The sequence below is a fragment of the Piliocolobus tephrosceles genome, chromosome 13, assembly GCF_002776525.5.
Source record: "Piliocolobus tephrosceles isolate RC106 chromosome 13, ASM277652v3, whole genome shotgun sequence".
NCBI classification, from domain to species: Eukaryota; Metazoa; Chordata; class Mammalia; order Primates; family Cercopithecidae; genus Piliocolobus; species Piliocolobus tephrosceles.
In genome coordinates this window covers 27895983-27913144 of record NC_045446.1, presented here as the reverse complement: position 1 = coordinate 27913144, position 17162 = coordinate 27895983, and the positions used below count along the sequence as shown (strand labels likewise).

Sequence of the window (17162 nt, the reverse complement as noted above, 5' to 3'; positions counted from 1 at the left end):
AGGTCAGCACCTTCCTAGAGGGTTGTGCACAAGCCAAGTTCTCAGCAGCGACTTTTCTGGGAGAAAACCATCCAGCTCCAAATCACGTGTTCATTAGCCATTTTCTTCCCACCTTTTGCCACTTCTCCTTTTTCTGTGGTCCCTCCCTGTTTTGCATGTATGGAAGGTTTGGGGGAGAAGCCACTCATTTTCTCTGCATCTCTTCTGGCTCTGTTTCTACCTCCAAATCTGCACCATAGCCCCCTCCTCAGCCTCGTTGTATTTCCTGAAGCTGTGTCCTCTCTCCCCCAGCCCCAGCCACACCCATCTCAGTGTGATGGTACCAAAAAGGGGCCAAGGAAGAGCCTGTTTCCTTGGCAGCTTACATCTCCCCCTGGGATCACCAGCCTGCAGGAGTCAGCCCTTCCTGCCTCATTACCTGACCAGTTTCCCCTTCAATCCCTGAAACACCGCACTGGAGTGGAGTCTACTTTGAAAGTGAAAGTGATTTACAGTCTACTCCGTTTCGAGAATTTGACATGTTAACCCCTTGGGCTGGGCACAGCCCCATGGAGACTTCTTTCCTGGCCAGTCCCTTCTTCTGCCAGGTGGGCTTTGCTTCTTTGCAACCCCTCAACATGACAGCATGTTTGAGTCCTTTCTAGCAAGAAGCTGAATTCCCTAGGAGTCTGCCAGTTTTCTAGAAAACATTGGTTACTGGCTTCTTTCTGCTTTTGACTGTTCTTTACTCAGGGCTTCGCTTTGAGGACTTCTGTCATGCTAGCGTTTTTAACTGGCTCTTCATTTGGTGCTAAAACGATTCCTGGCTCTAGAAGAATTCTCCTTTTCTCTTATCACCCTGAACGTTTCCATATTCTTTCTTCCCTTCTTTTCTAGCCTGTTAGCAAGTGGCAGAAGAGGGGATCAGAGCCAGATAGCCTGGGTTCCAGTCCAGGGTTTTTGCCATTTACTGGCTGGGTTTTTCTGGGCAAGGTATTTAAGCTCTCTGGGTCTTTAGTTCTTCATCCATAGAAGGGGGATAATAAGAGGACCTTCCTCTTTGCATTATCAGGAGACCTCTGTGCATTATATATATTAAATGTCTCTGTGCTGTGTATGATCCAGTGCATGTTGGTAAGATTATTGTCCTTGAGACCAGTCGGATCTCAGCCTTGGAGGTGGGACACCCACGCTGTATTGGTGGCCCAATGGGAGAGGCTGCCGTGGTACTAACCATGCACAGTTCTAATTGCAGCGACCCATGGCGAGTGACTAAGGCTTCAGGCCTCAGTTTCCTTCATTCTAACTGCAGCGATGCTGCCTGTCAGCAACACAGCCTTGTACATTGGAGGAGGACAGTCAGGATTTGTTGAATGAGAACCTGCTGGTCATGGCAGTGAACACTGACCTTTGTGTATCTTGCTTGTTCATTTTCCAGAGTGTTCACGAGCCCACAGGCCCAAGTGAGAGTTATTTGCAACTGGAGGAGCTGGTGAAGCAAGTGGTTTCTCCTTTCCTCGGCATCAGCGGGGACCGTAGCTTCTCAGGCCCTACGTACACGCTGGGTAAGGAGTGCAGCTGTCAAGTTGTTAAGAGGCCTGGTGATCACGATACCAGCACTGTTTAACTGAGCACTGATTATGTGCCCAGCCTTTTGCTTCCTGTGTGGGTCAGTGCAAATCTGTGCATCTTAAGCACTCATGTTCCTGGCCTCTGGAGGTTGCAGTAACCTCTACCCCTTGACGATTCCTCCCCAAGGACCGATACTATGCCTTTGTGGTGGTGCTTGTCTGATCCACATCTTTGATCGTGGCTTTGATCATTTTGGTGTGCCTAGGACATTAATCTTTCTGTATCTGATACCAGAAACTGTGTTTTGTTACATTCTTCCTCTGGGTGAGTAGAGAAACCTACTGTGATGGATTTCCCTTTGAAACCAACTGGAAATGCCAGGTCGACTTGTATGCGTGGCCAGATGTTATCGAGCTGCTATCTCCCACTCCATTTCTGTAGGTACCACCACATGGCAAGGAAAGGGGCTCCTGGATTTGGGGACAAATCCTGTTGGGGCCGTTTTTTGATGGCTGTAAACCTAGCATCAGTGAGTGTCAGGCTCTGTACCAGGCACCTTGGAAAATCTGGAGATGAATCAGATCTGTTCCTTCTCTCAGTGACACTGCAGTCTAGATGGGTTCAGTACAAATATCTCTATAATATAATACAAAATAGCTCTCAGACCAGTCTTTGTAGAAATAGCTGTATGATAAGGCTTCTAATAATAATAATAATAAACCCAGTTAGTGTCTGAAATATAAACCCTCACAATGCAGAAACGTTTTATTCATTATTCTGTCCCCAGGAATGGTGCCTGGCATATAGTAGGCACTCAAAAAATGTTAGATGATGGCAGCGACGGTACTTCGGGGACAGGGGAGCCAGCACCCACAGAGAGATGCAGAGGCGGAAATGGATTACTCACATTGGGAACCTGATACCCCCTCTTCTCGCTTTGATGGAGATGTAGTAGTTGAGCTTCAAAGAAAGGAGTGTCCTCCAGTGAGGTTCCTGCCCCTTCCTGGGCCTCTCTACCACAGCAAGAGCCAGGGCCAGCTGGCAGTTTTCACCACCCTGGTCATGTTTTTCTGGAGACACCAGCTTAACCACAGCCACCACAGATCGGAGGGTGCTGGCCTCAGCCTGCTGCCTACTGGTTCTTCTCCCTCCTCCCTCCCTTCCTCACTCATTCCTCCCAGGAGCTGGAACGAGCCAGTTTCAATGACACTGAAGGAAAATAGCCTTCCGCAGCCCCACTCTGAGCTGGGCGCCATGTTGCTGCAGTCTCCCTGGAGCCCACGTTCCTGCTGGCTCAGCTCACCGAATTTGGGGGACGGGGCATCCAGGGAGCTGTCAGGATGTCGGCAAGTTAGCTGGGCCATGGCAGGAATGCCACCATTGTTTGGGCCTAATGCCAGTGTAGAGGAAGAAAAACAGTTTTTCTTCCAACCCTCCTAAGCTCTTAGTTGGAACAGACCCCTGTAACACATTAATAGGAGAAAAACAAACAGAAGGTTATTAATATTGTATGTTTCATAACTACTAGTAGTATTAAGAACTACTAACTACCAGGGAGTTAGTAGTTCTTAAATACGTGGCTTTGAATTTCAGCTCATATAGCATCTTCAACAACAAAAAATAAATTTCTAGAGAAGTGACAAGGCAAAGAAAAACAACTTTGAGTCAGGGGAGGCAGCTTGTGGGAAGGGAAATAGATGGCAGATAAGGGCTGGTTAGTGAGGCTTGTTCATGTAGGTTTCTCTGGTGCCATTGCCGGCTGATAAGGGTCTAAAATTGTCTTCAGTGGTTAACCTTTGCTCTCCCTGGTAGAAGTGGGATGGGATACCTTTTGTCTTTATACATCTATATCCTGTCTTTAATTAAGCAAATAGAGGGAGGACAGAGAGCTTCCTGTATCTGCATCTTAACTGCCTTCAGTTCATAAATCCTTATGCCTAAGAGGCATATTTTTTGGTGGATTATTCTGGTATCCTATCCCAGGAACAAGAGTCGATTGGGAAGCTTGTTCAGTGAGGACTCACTCTAAGAGGGGATAGCTTTAGCTTTCCAACTAAAAGAATAATAATGCACATTTTCGCCAAATTATAAAGTAAAGATTCGAGGTTTTATTCTTGTACCTAGGACAGTCCCTGCCTCTGGTGAGTTGTCACAGTAGGGGCAGGGAGGGAAGGACGTGACCCTCTTTTGGTTAATTTTAGATTATTTCAGCAAATGTGTACTAAGACCCTGTCCTGGCACTCTGGGAGGTGCTATCTGTAAATGAAGCCAACCCATTCCTGCCCTCCAGCACACACGGCCTAGGGGAGAAGTCACCAACAAGGCAGTGTCTCATCAGAGTACACTTGTTCTGAGGGGGAAAGTACAGGGGCCATGGACCCAGGGCATGTGGACTTCACCTTGACTAGGGAATCGGGGAAGACTACCTGGAGGAAGTGATGATGTCTGCGATGGGACCTGCAGGATGAATATGAGTTAGCTGAGTAAACAGAGAGGGATGACTATCCCCAGGCCAAGGGGAGGACCATGGGAGGGTTTGGAGGACAGATGATGAGCAAGAGAAAGGAGTGTTAGAGGAACTGAAAGGGCTTCAGAGTTGCAAGGAAGTTGATGGCAAGGGAAGCTACGGGACACAGACCTCGTCCTGGGCATGGTGCTGGGGGCGCTGGATGGTGGGCCATGGAGCAGACACTGCTGTTCCCAGGTTTACAGGGGAAGCAAGTGAGGATTAAGGTCACGTGGAACCAGGATTACAGAGCCTGGAGTTGTGGATACTTTATCAGCTGCCCCACGTGCGCCATCATCACCTCCACCCCCACTGCCTGCTGCCAGCTTTGAGGAGGTGACTTTATTAAGGGACAGCTCAGGAGGTGTTCCTTAGCCCAAGAGGGATCCTAAGCCAGACATTTCATCCCATGTCTCTGGATACTAAGAAGCTAAAGTGGTCACAGCGGTGCCCGTCCTGAGGACACGGCTTTCCAGATAAAGAGAGGACTCTCGGGGCCTCGGTCTGCCCCTTAGTAGAAGGTTTCTTTTGCCTGTGGGAGGGGAGTGTTGAGATGGCTGGCTGAAGTAAAAACTAAGGAGTGAGGTTGGAGGTGAAAAACCCCTTAAACCTATGGGAGGGCTTTGCCGCGGCTCACTTGGGCCGGAGGATGGGTAAGCATGGTCGCGGGTAGGCGTGGTCACAGGCAGCAGGGGCCAGCCATCCCCTAAGAAGCCGCCACTCAAGCTGGATTACTGACCAGGGTTTTGGCATGTAATTCGTTCCATCCTCCAAGGTACTGTTGTGCTTTCAGTCTCCAGGTCACCTGCAGGGCAGGTGGCCACAGCCAGAGAAGCGGTTTATTCCCGGGGCTCCGCACTGCACCCATGCGCCCGCGAGTGTTCGACTGCACGAGGATTCTCCGAAGGTCTCCCTTCCTGCCAGTCCGGCTTCACCCCTGGGTATGCATAGGTCGGAGGCCCATGACGCGAGTGAGAGAATGTGCTCCCCTCTCCAAAGCAGCCACTTTTCTGCAACAGTGGCAGTTGGCGAGGGAGGAGGAGGAGGGTACTGAAACTTTTTGTAAAAGGCCGACTCCTCAGAGGCTGGCCCTTGCCCCACCTTTCAAGTCCCCGAAGTCTCCAGGCTGTTTCCCTGCTGTTTGCAGGGCTCTCCCAGCGTGTACACTCAGCAGCACGCTCGACTTCTCCCACACAAAGGCGCTGGCCTCCCACAGGCCTCCATCCATTGTGTCTCCCGGGGGAGGGCCCTTCTCCTTCAGGATACTGTAACTTCTCTGCGTGACAAGCCGGCATTCACGGCTTTCAGGTGCCAGCCTGGAGAGGGACGCCCACCACGGGCTTGGTGTGCTGGGGTCACAATGGCCGTATTATGGCGGTCGCTCCGGTGGGGCCTGGCCAGGGAGCCTGGGAGATCAAAAGCCTGGGAACCAAGTCCCCAACAAAGGGCCCGAGGACGGCCTTCTCCAGGCTTTGCTTCTCTCTGGGGGTTTGAAAGGAGCTGCTCTTGCTGGCTCCGGTGCCCTGGATGAATGCCAGTGCTCAGCAGGGCTCCTGGTGAGTGAGGAGGGAATAAAGCCTCCCCTTGGCCTCACCCCGTGTGAAAGGGAAGAGGAGGCGGCAGAGGTGGCCTGGAGATGCCAGCTGAAATGGCAGGACCCAGCCCTCTTCCTGCTAAAAGGGCACCACTGCAAGGGAAGGACTGGCTTGGAGCCCCAGGGCGTGCCCACAGGGTACTCAGTCCCTTAGGGGGAGATTCCCTTCCCTGGGTGACAGGGCCCTGCCTTCCCAGGGGCAAAGAAGGAAAAGGTTGGGGAGGAGAACAAGAAGCAAGAGTGTCAGTCGCTGTCTGCCAGTCGTGGGCATGGCGTTCAGTTTTAAGGCCTCCCAAGGGGCCCAGCAGGCCTGACCTCCCAGTGGGGACACAGCTGACGCACTTGTCTGAGGCTTGGCTCTGGAGTCGGGCGGGAACTTAGCAAGGAAACGCTGTCTGCTCGGGGGACTCAACACAGCCTTGTGGTCCCTGTGGTCCTGGCTCTGCCCACACCCAATCTTGGGAATGAAAACATTCCACCCAGAAAGCAGAAGGAAGAGCTGTAGCCTCTCTGGTGAGTCATCAGCAGGGAGAGAGAGGCTGAGGCAACTGTGGAGAGAGCAGGGCCTTGGAAACCACAAGAGCTAGGGCTCAGCTGTGTGGCCCGGAGCAACTTCTGAGCCACAGAAGGCTGAGCACAGAGGCCCTGTCCTCCTATTCAGGGCCAGCAGGAGGAAGAAGCTGTCCTGTCTCAGGAAAGGGCCAGGTAGAGCTGCCTGCTATGTTATGGACCCCAGCTAAAGGCAGCCTGGCCCCTGTGAAATCACTCTCCGGGGAGGTTATGTGTACCTCCCCAATCTCTGCCCTGGATCCCAGACCACATCCTTGGCCTTGCCAGAACATGGCTGTATTGCCATGTTCTTCTGTTTCTCAGCCTCTCCCTTACACTGAGCTTGCTCGTTGAGAGCAGGGATTTTGTATCCCAGGACCTGGCACAGACCTCTCCTGTGAGTGAGTGGTTCAGTCTGTAAGTCAAGCCTAGAGAAGCACAGCCCATCTGAAATAGACTTTGTGAATTCTCTTCCTTCTTCTCTGAATTTCCAGGGTGCTGTCATCTGTATCTCTGACCTGACATTTGCCACACTGACCTGTTCTAACAGTTACTTGTGTGTGGGGGTCATGAGCTGGGCCTGTGCTGTCAGCTCTGGGTTTGGGTCCTGGTTTCCTCACTCACTGTGACTGTAGTTATTCCACATCTCAACTTCAGGTTCTTCTGCAAAGTGGTTAGAAGCCATCAGTGGAGCACCTCCTTTTTGATACAGTACCTAGCATCCCATAGATGCTCAGTAAATAGTTGCTCCTAAGAACTCTTGCACCTGACATGTGAACATCCATGCATGGAAGTACACAAGTGTGCTGGGCTCAAGCCCCTGTTGGGGGCCCCACATCAGATTTATGTTTCTTTTCTTCTCTGCAGCTAGTGCAGCATTTTGCATGTACAGGTAGTAGTGTTTGTTGAAGGTGGGGACAGGTGGTATGGGGTCTCCTCCTCCAGGGCAGCCCCCCTCACTCTGGCTCCAGCTCTTGACCCGTGAGCAGCCAGAGGGGCTTCTCTTGTCCGTTTGCTGCCTGGGCCCTCCAAGGATCATTGGAGACACCTTTCCCTGGCTCATTCCCGTGGGTTGGGACCTGTGGAAATCATCAGATGAATTCTCATTTCTTCCAAAGATGCTGCATGTGTCTGCCATGCAAGTAGATTTCCCGTTCCCTTGATTTACCCTCTGTCCTCTCTAGTCTCAGCCTTTCTTCCAAGTTTAAGCCATGTTGTAAAATCTAACATTAATACTGTATCTTTCCAGATACCCCTTCCCCAAAGAGAGGAGTCCCCCATACTCTTATAAAACATTATTGAGGCCGAGCACAGTGGCTCACGCCTGTAATCCCAGCACTTTGGGAAGCCGAAGCAAGCAGATCACGAGGTCAGGAGATGGAGACCATCCCGGCTAACACGGTGAAACCCCGTCTCTACTAAAAATACAAAAAAATTAGGCAGGCGTGGTGGTGGACACCTGTAACGCCAGCTACTCGAGAGGCTGAGGCAGGAGAATGGCGTGAACCCAGTAGGTGGCACTTGCAGTGAGCTGAGATCGTGCCACTGCACTCCAGCCTGGGTGACAGAGTGAGACTCCGTCTCAAAACAAACAAAATTATCGAAATCTCTAGCAACAATAGAAATAATGTCGCTACCGTCTGGCTCTTTTGCCCTACCCTTTGCACAAACCCCTCCTGGCAGGCAGGTACCCAGTCTCAGGAGCCCAGACATCTGCATGCAGCAAATGCTCCCCAGATAGGTCTTTTCCCGTCTCCCGCTAGGCTGGCTGTAGGGTTCAGGTCCCAACATGGATTTCCCAACAGCAATCTAAAGTGTGTACTTCTATCAGCAGTGAGAGAGAAATGAATTGTTCTCAAGGGCGTTTTTTTTAAGGACAGTTTTTCAGTGGGATCCTTGCTGCTTTGAACTCTTCTGGTGCTTCTGTTTTATAGTTATTGATTTTGGAGATCATAAAAGTAATGCAGGTTATAAGAATGCGGGAACATTTTAGAAATGTGTAACTTGGAGGGTACAAGCGTCCATGCTTCACGAAGAACTGCCAGTGCCTGGCGTAGATGCTTTCTTCTTGGTTGCTCCTTGGCGTTTTGTCTCCTATCTCCAAAGAGGGAAGCCAGTGTCAGCTACTTGTCTAGCACCTGCTGGGGGGCAGTGTTTGCTGTTACTTGACTTCAGTAGGGGGGCCGCTTCAAAGGACATGTCTTCTGAGGGCAGCAGCAGTCCTCTGAGACACAGCAGCGTGTAGTGGGGAAAGTTTGGGCACTGCCATCTGGAACCTAAGAGAACTGGGGCTGATCCTCAGTCTTCCTCATCTGTGCAGTGGGTATACTGAGAACAACTCTGTTTTGGAGGGAGATTGGGACTAAACAGCGAGATCCTGGGTGGGAACACACTGTATACTCTAAATTCTATGTATTATCCTTTGATTTTGAAAAATTGTTGTTAAAACCAAATAGGCCCCTTGGGCTTCTGAGCCAGTAGACTCAAGATTTAGTCCAAAGGGTTAGAATTTTATTATCTTCATTATTTTTGCACACACACAACAGTCTGATGACAGGAGCTGCTGTGAGCTTTGCACATGGATGTGGGCAGGTCTTGCTGTGATCTCCTTCCGGGAGCATGGGCTCTGGAAGTGGCTGACACACATGTCTAGGGCCCTCCAGATCCACTGCAAGAGCAGAGAGTAAACTAAAGCAGCATGAGCCACATGTCCCCACGGCCAGTCTGTGAACAGCATGGTTTGCTTTCCCCTTGGAAAGTGGGGTGTTCCCCCTCCTGTCCGAGTGTGGTGGGAATACTGATACCATCGGGCCCCACTCCCTTTCTCCCCACTGCACTGTCCTGCCTGGATGGCAGAGGGAACACCTTTCTCTTGGGTCTTCAGTGTGTCAGAGATATGGGCGCTGTGGAAGGCAGGGACAGGTGAAATTGGGTGTGTGAATGGGAAGCTGGGGAGAGGTGTGCTCTGGCAGAAAGGGAGGCTGAAAAGAAGAGGCCCGGAACAGAACCCACCCATCCCCCGGCCGTCTGAAGCTGTGTTTCTCCCATGGCCGTGCCTTCAGATTCACTCTCTCCCAGGCCAGACCAGCTGCAGTGGCTGGACTGTCCCATGCCTCTGCCTCTCTCAGGTCCAGAGCCATCCAGCTCCTAACATGATACCGGGCCTAGGTGGCAGAGGAGGCAGCACTGCCTCGAGAGGAGCATGGGTTGGGGGACTTCTCTGGGACCAAGGGACCCAGCCTTGTCATGGTGCTTATTCTATTTCAAACTCTGTGCAGGTTTCTGCCCTGGTGCAGCCTGTGTGAAGGTGGGAGAGCAGAGGCCCCGGGAGCTGGGGTGTTGCTGTCAGATTTGCTTCCTCTCTTGGGACTCTACTCCCCAGGCTTTGGTTACCTGAGTGTTTTGGTTCTTCTCCTGCCTCTCTGACCCACCCTAGAGTTTCCTTCCTTCTGGAAAGGCAATGAGGCTCACCTGGCTTTTGGAGGCTGCCATCTATGCTCCAGTCCCAGCTCCGCCTCTTCTTTGTAATGTTGAACAAGTTATTTAACCTCTTCTGTGCTTTAATTTCCCCATCTGTAAAGTGGCAGTGGTGATAACAGTACCCACTTCATTAGGTTGATAATTTGTTCACTGATACAAGATGCTCAGATTAGCACCCAACGCTCTTAAGTGCTGTCCTGTGTGTTAGCTGTTAATACTTTAGCCCCTCTGAAAGTAGTGCTGTTAGCTCCTCTCACTTTATCCGCCCAGCACAGGTGCACACACGAGAATAATTTAGTCCTTTATCCAATCTTCATTTTCAGAGAGGTCACATTCACTTGGAGGACCCCAGCCATTACTGATTTCCAGAGGACTTTGATTTTCATATCCTAAAATGTTTTCTTCTTGTCATAAAAGAAATGCTCACATATGGAATGAAAATTTTAAAGACGTATCAATGAAAAGATAAAGAAATTTTAAAAATCACCGGGTAATACCTTTACCCAGAGATGATAACTAGATATTTTGATGTAGCCTTTCCCAGCTTTTATACATAGGTGTGGTAGGTGAATATAGCACCCAGTATAACCCCAGTTTGGCTTAAAAAGGGACAAAATGCATGTAATACTGTTGTTTATATTCTGCTTTTATCACCAAATATTATCAACATTTCTCGCTGTCCTTAAATATTATTTGAAAATGACCAAATTTCTGTCTTTAGATAGAAACTCCTTTTCCCAGCTCAAAACTGCATGTCTGTCTGCCCGTGGAGGTTGCCCCTCAGCATCTCAGATGCGATGTGGCCAGGCCCCACCACTGGGTCTCACGAGCTGCCTCCTCTGCATCTTCCCCATCCCTCGCCCCTCCCCCAAGTCTGCCATTCCCTCCTTCTGTCCCACAGCTCCTCCTCCCTGCCCCGCTCCCAGGATCTCTTAGTTGTGGGGTTCTGTAGTATCTCTGTGGTGTCTCCAGTGGTCATCCTCACTTTACCCATATCACCACAAGTCTACTTCCTTTCCTCATCACCTCTCACTTTGATGTTAGCATTACCTTTTTTCACATGCAATCCATATTTATTATAGAACATAATACCTGAACCTTCTCCCTGGCTTTCCTCGCTGCTGGCCTTGCTGGCTGCAGCCCATTCTGCCACACTTCTGCCCAAGGAAGCTTCCTGAGCACAGCCCATCCTGCCCTGTGACCTTCGATGTTAACTGCGTCCCCGCAGCTCTGCTGTGACCTGGCTGATGTACTCCAGGTGCTTCCATCTGCTTGCCCGGGCACCTCTCCACTGTCTCCTGGACTCTGTTCCAGCCAGGCTGTGACCTGATGGTGCACCTGTCTCAGCAGCTCTCTCAGGCTGCTGCCATTGCTCAGAACTCTGTCACCCCTTCCCCGCTTCTGGGAGTTCTGCCATCCTAAAGGTCCATCTCCAGTGTACATCCTCCTGGCAAGTTTCCTATCTCCAGATGGGCATGCTTTTTCCAGCCCTTGAAGCACCTCCACTTGGCTTGTCCTTCCCTTGAGCTATTTCACCTACCCTAGTTATCTTTGGGCCTTGGATGGGCAGCTTAGAAGAGCAAGGGTCTGGAGAGAGACAGACTTGTTTGAGTCCCAGCTTAAACTACCTTCTATCTATATGACCTTGGTTAAGCTACGTCCTCTCTGAGACTCAAGTTTTCTCATCTGGAAAGTGGAAGCTAATACTATACCATGAATTAGGTTCAGTTTTGGGGAGGATTCAAAGGATAAAATGTCTAGGTTTAGCAGTTTCTGGAACATGATGACAATTCAACAGCAGCAGTGTAGGCTGGGTGCGGTGGCTCACACCTTTAGTCCCAGCACTTTGGGAGGCTGAGGCGGGTGGATCACCTAAGGTCAGGAGTCCAGGATCACCCTGGCCAACATGGTGAAACCCCATCTCTAGTAAAAATACAAAAGTTAGCTGGGTATGGTGGTGGGCGCCTGTAGGCCCAGCAACTCGGGGGGCTGAGGCAGGAGAATCACTTGAACCTGGGAAGCGGAGGTTGCAGTGAGCTGAGATGACACCATTTCACTCCAGCCTGGGTAACAAGAGCAAAACTGTCTCAAAACCAAAAAGCAGCAGTTTTATAATTAGTACCCAGTCTTCCTGTGTCTGCCTCCTTGGGGTGATCCACGGAACCTAGCCTGTTCTTTGGTGATGCTAAAGACTGAGTCCAGGACAATTGACTTGAACAGAACGTAGGTCTGAGACCCTTGACCTGGCGGGAGATGAGGGTCATTGATAGCCCTGGTTCCCTATGATTTGCAAGACAGTCCTGCTACCTTGGGTTTGACAACTGAGGTAACTCCCCAGTTATCTCTTCCTCTGGATTTCAGCTTATGAAGGCTCTTTTATGTCACCTGTTAGCATGGGAGAGGCCACTCCTGCAGGAAGCCAGGGTGCTTCTTTTGGAAGCTGGCCATCCCATGCCCAGGTCCTCAGGGGTCATTGTTTGAAAGGGAATTTTAGGGCAAATCCGATGAAGCTCAGGCAGCAGCTGAGAAACACACCAGATTCCCTTGACCCTTATCTGTCAAGGAAAGTCTGTTGGTGACCACCTAATATGTGGGGTAGGGTTGGTTATGGGCAGGATCTGGCATAAACAGGTAAAGCTGTAAGAGAAACATTTAGGTATCACCAAATTCCTCCCTTGCATTGTAGCAGGGCTGCACCTAAGAGCTGCTCCTAAAGGTTGAGCCACCACCTTGTTCTTTTCCCCCAGTTGGATTAGGAGCTTTTGAGCACCGGTACCCCCTCCCCAATAACAGTCTTTGCTGATTCTTCTCTTGCAGCCAGGCGGCACTCCAGGGTCCGGCCCAAGGTGACTGTCCTGAACTATGCTTCCCCGATAACCGCAGTCAGCCGGCCACTGAATGAGATGGTCTTGACCCCACTGACGGAGCAGGAGGGGGAAGCCTACCTGGAGAAGTGTGGCAGCGTGCGGCGGCACACGGTGGCCAATGCCCACTCGGACATCCAGCTGCTGGCCATGGCCACCATGATGCACTCAGGCCTGGGGGAGGAGGCTAGCAGTGAGGACAAGTGCCTTCTCCTGCCACCCAGCTTCCCCCCACCCCACCGGCAGTGCTCCAGCGAGCCCAACATCACCGATAGCCCTGACGGACTGGAGGAGGGGGCCAGGGGCAGCCAGGAGGGCTCAGAGCTGAACTGTGCTTCCCTCAGCTGAGTCGCCACCCCCAGGCCTTTCCACCTCCTGTTTTGCAACCAGGATGAGGACACCTCCATCTCCATGGATTACTGAGGGGCCTCTTGGCTTTATGCAATGCTGCCTTATTTCTTTTAGGGTACTGTCCTGGTCAAAATGCCCGAAGGGGAAACCGTTGTTGTAAACCTCTTCATTTTGGTGACTGTGACCAGTTCTTTGTAGCCACCAATTGTAGTGACCAGTTGCCTAATGGTCACTTTCTGACTCCAGCCTTGCCAGCCTGACTCAGATCCTCATCTCTGGGCCTTTCCTCCTCCGATGTTGGACTGCCTAATGTTCCCAATGACATAGCCAATACTCCTGGCATTTCTGAAGCAGGAGGTTGTCAGGACCACACATACAACCACCAAGGATGTGTTGGCCTTTGGAGTTCCCCTTTAGGTTCCTTGTGATGCGGTGGGTTATGGGTGAAAAATTAGTGGAGAGGGAACTCCTCTCCCCCATTTTGTGTAGAGTGAAAATAGCCTGCAGCCCCTACTCAGCAGGGCTCTGGGAATCTGCCTGCCTTATTTTAGTTTCAGAATTGCTGGGAAAGTTACCCCTCTGGTGGGTGAGGATCTGTCCTCGCCTATATCCATATCCTATGTGCTGCTTGCACGGAGGCCTTTGGCTTTTGACCCAGAGGGGCTGTGAGGCTGGAGCTGCCTTGTCTTTTCTTGAGCCTCAGCATTTCCCTCTTAGGCTTCCTCTCAAGCTCAAGGAACTCACCCCCAGATGCCTCTTGTCTCTCTCATTTCAGAAACGGACTTTCTTATCATGCTTTCCTGTGGTGGCTGTGAGGGGCCAACTGATACCAACCAACTAGCCTGTACCTGGATTTGACTTGAATTTTTAAAATGTGTGTTGTTTCAAAAACAAAGTTTGCAAAGTTTGCACGTGGGATCTTGCACTGTTCATTTCCATTGGGGTGAGTCTTCACACTAAAATCACAAGCAGAGCTCCTGGGAAAAAGAGACTGGAAGTGGTTCAGGATAAAGAGATCTATGGTGCACAGAGCTCTTATGTCACAGAGCTCTAGAAGCAGCTGGACTTGAATCCACAGTGGCCTGTGTAAATTTGTAAATTTCATGGTTTCTAGGAAAAGCTGCATTGGGGTGGGGAGACCCAGTTTGCCTCATGGGCAGAGGATTCTTCCAGGAAGCATGGAAAATGGAATGTTTCTATGCTTTACAGTGTGGGGAGAGAGGGGAGATGTGGGCAGGACCTTTTGGAAGGATGTTTATTCCCTGTGGTTAAAGAAATGCCCGGAATTTCTAACACGTGAAGCACTTGGGGCTGCAGGTCATAGCATGATGCTGCATCCTTCTACTGCTCCCTCCAGGTCTGGGGGCTTTTATCCACCTTGAATCCCTATCCTCTTCTTTGTAGTTGTCTGTCTCACTGATAACAGCTCCAGGAAAAAAGACAAGGCTCATCCTCTGACCCTTCCTGTTGATGTTTATGATATCTCAAAGAGATGAGCCACCTTGGCTTCCAATATGGCAAGAGGGTGCTGGGAGAAGGTGAAGATCAGTCTAAGCTGCCATGGTGATGAGATCTTCTCATTTAACTCTTGATGGCATTTCCCTTCTGGGTGAAGATTTGAAATATGATCAGAATTGTGCTCTTGATGGCTGGGAATTTAGAAATTTAAGAGTTATTTCATTTTCATTCTAAGAACGATGGGAGAGAAATGTCCAAAAGAGATCTGCTGATCGGCTGAGAATTTCAAACAAAAATGATCATCTCTGTGTATGTGCTGGATAAAGTCTACAAATTGGCTAACATGCATTAGCAAATGGAACATCAGTAGGTAGCAACATGATGATTTATGTAACTGATAGCTTCTGTCCTTATTAGTACACTTAACATTTGAGACTAGTATTTATTGATCCAGGCAAATTAATCAATCATGTTTGGGCTTACTTTTTCAGTTTGTAAGGTTAATCACATGTGCATGCGTGCATGTGTATATAAATGCCTTTTCCATGTCTTAAATGTCCCTGATGAGGAGAGCAGTCATCAGTTAAATATATAAGCTCTTAAAATGAGAATGGGAGTGTCAGTATAGACCCAGTATACTTAATTGCTGATGACTGTTAGCCAGTTTACAACTTTACCATCGATGTACACACTTGATATTTGTGCAGTAGACTGTACCTATAAAAATTTTGATGTTTATGATCGTGTTAGCTATCAGAGGGCTATTGGAAGAGTGATAGCTGAGGTGTTTTTAACCACTTTTTCTCTCCTAGATTCGTTTTCATTATTGATGCTAGGTTTTTCCTACGGTTGACATTTGATGACAGGAAGCAATCATGACTCTTCGAGTGAGCTCACAGAAACCTTTCATGTTGTCTGTTTCCAAAACGAATTCAATAAACAACATTTTGTCCTTGCTGGGTGCCCCAAGGGTGTCTTGATTGAATTTGCAAGTATAGCAGTCAAATTAGATCTTTTTTTTTTTCCCTCAAACTAGATTTTGATGCATCCTTCCCTCAAACTCCCTGCCCCCACTTCTGCCTCCTCATCTCTTTTCCTGTTGCCTCCACTCCACAGTCGGACAGCAGCCTTAGCTCAGCCAGTCTTCCCTGAGTTTTGTTTGCAATCCTGGACTGGATTGGCAACTCATATCCTGGAGAAACAGATTGTGGACCTAGAAAATACTGAAAAAAGTCTGAGAAGCCAACACTTTTTCTAAAACCAGCTTGGCCTTTCTTCCCAGAGTATTTGACCTAGAGGGAACACTTAGCATATGTACGCATGGATGATCTCATGTATTCCCCTCTGATTCTGCTTGGCAGAGGAAATTTATCATATTTTACTCTGCATAAATACTTCTAGGAGGCCTATAGCGGCAACAGTCTGAGACCTCTAAAGGCTTAATAAGAGCCTTTGAAGAGGTGTGACTGATTAGTCATCCTGTAGTATGTAAAAGGAGAGTGTGTATGTTTCGGTTGAGCCTTTGCAGGTCATAATTATGGTAAACAACCACTGAGCATTCTGTCTCAATAGGTTTCATGTCATTAGTGTGCCCATGACATAGCAGTGCACCATCATATTCATTCATCCACCCGTCTACCCATCAAACATTTGTGGAGCTTCCATTGTGTGTAGGCACTTTTCTTGGTACTAGGGATATGGTGATGGGCAAATAACCAAGGTGCCTTCTCTCATGGAGCTTACTCTAGTGGGGAAGGCTGGAAATCAGGTCAACACAAGCATCACAACTACCGAACAACACTGGGTGAAATGGCAAAGTGCCAGTGACTGGAGAGTGAAGAAAGGATGACTGTGGGTAGAATGGCCAAAGGGAGGTCTCTCTCCAAGTCAACTGACCCAAGAGCTGAGTGACAAGGAGCCAGCCTTACGATCTGCTTTGTTTCCGATCACTGCCATAACTACCACAGACTTAGCAGCTCAAAACAACTTATTTATTATTACAGTTCGTCGGCTGGAAGTCTGATGGGTCTCACTGGGCTGAAATCAAGGTGGTGTCAGGGCTGCATTCCTTTCTGGAAGCTTTAAGGGATAATCTGTTTCCTTACCTCTGCCAGCTTTTAGAGGCTGCCCATATTCCTTGGCTTGTGGCTTTCTTCCTCCATCTTCAAAGCCAGCAGTGAATGGTGGTTGAGTCCCTTTCACATGGCATCACTCCAAACTACATTCAGCCTCCCTAGGACCCTTGTTGATTACATTGAGCCCATCCAGATAATCCAGGATTATTTCCCAACTCAAAGTCTTTAATCACATCTGCAAAGTCTCTTCTGCCTTGTAGGATATATCACAGGTACTGTGGATTAGGACGTGGACATCCTTGATGGGGGAGGGGGAGTCATTATTCTGCCCCACAGAATGATGATTACCACATAATCCTTAGTTTTTGCTGCTTCTACTGATTACTGTTTGTGGGTGGCAAGCTCCTGAAAGACCAGCTTAGCTACTCAGGAAACTCCTTGTCTTCCGGCCCAGTGGAATCCGATGGGAAAAGAGAAGGAAAGCAAGATGGACAAAAAGTGTCCACCCCAGGGGCTCACCCTGCCTTCACGCTAAGGAGCAGTGGTAAGTTGGCTGAAGCTCTTCTGAAAGTCCTTAAATGGCCTTGAGCCCCTCAGCTGGCCAGAGATGCACTGGTGTCCTCCCTGGCATGCTTGCTGTTGTCTCCATCCCTTCTCAGCTGGACTGAAGATTTCTGTGGGTACTGCTCTGCTGCCGCCTCTGCTGAAATCTCTCTCCCAGCAGGAGAAAGGCC

General features: G+C 49.5%; 1 protein-coding gene across 3 annotated transcripts in view; it reads left to right on the top strand.

Moving 5' to 3' along the window:
- Positions 1 to 15310, top strand: part of PRR5L (proline rich 5 like) — a 96502-nt gene extending 81192 nt beyond the window's left edge. For all 3 annotated transcript variants that reach the window (XM_023185528.3, XM_026454071.2, XM_023185531.3), the window contains 2 exons: positions 1418 to 1544; positions 12498 to 15310. In XM_023185528.3, the coding sequence (XP_023041296.1) occupies positions 1418 to 1544; positions 12498 to 12892 (522 nt within the window). In that variant the 3' untranslated portion in view covers positions 12893 to 15310. The remainder of the gene's footprint in view (positions 1 to 1417; positions 1545 to 12497) is intronic.
- Positions 15311 to 17162: the final 1852 nt, after the last annotated feature.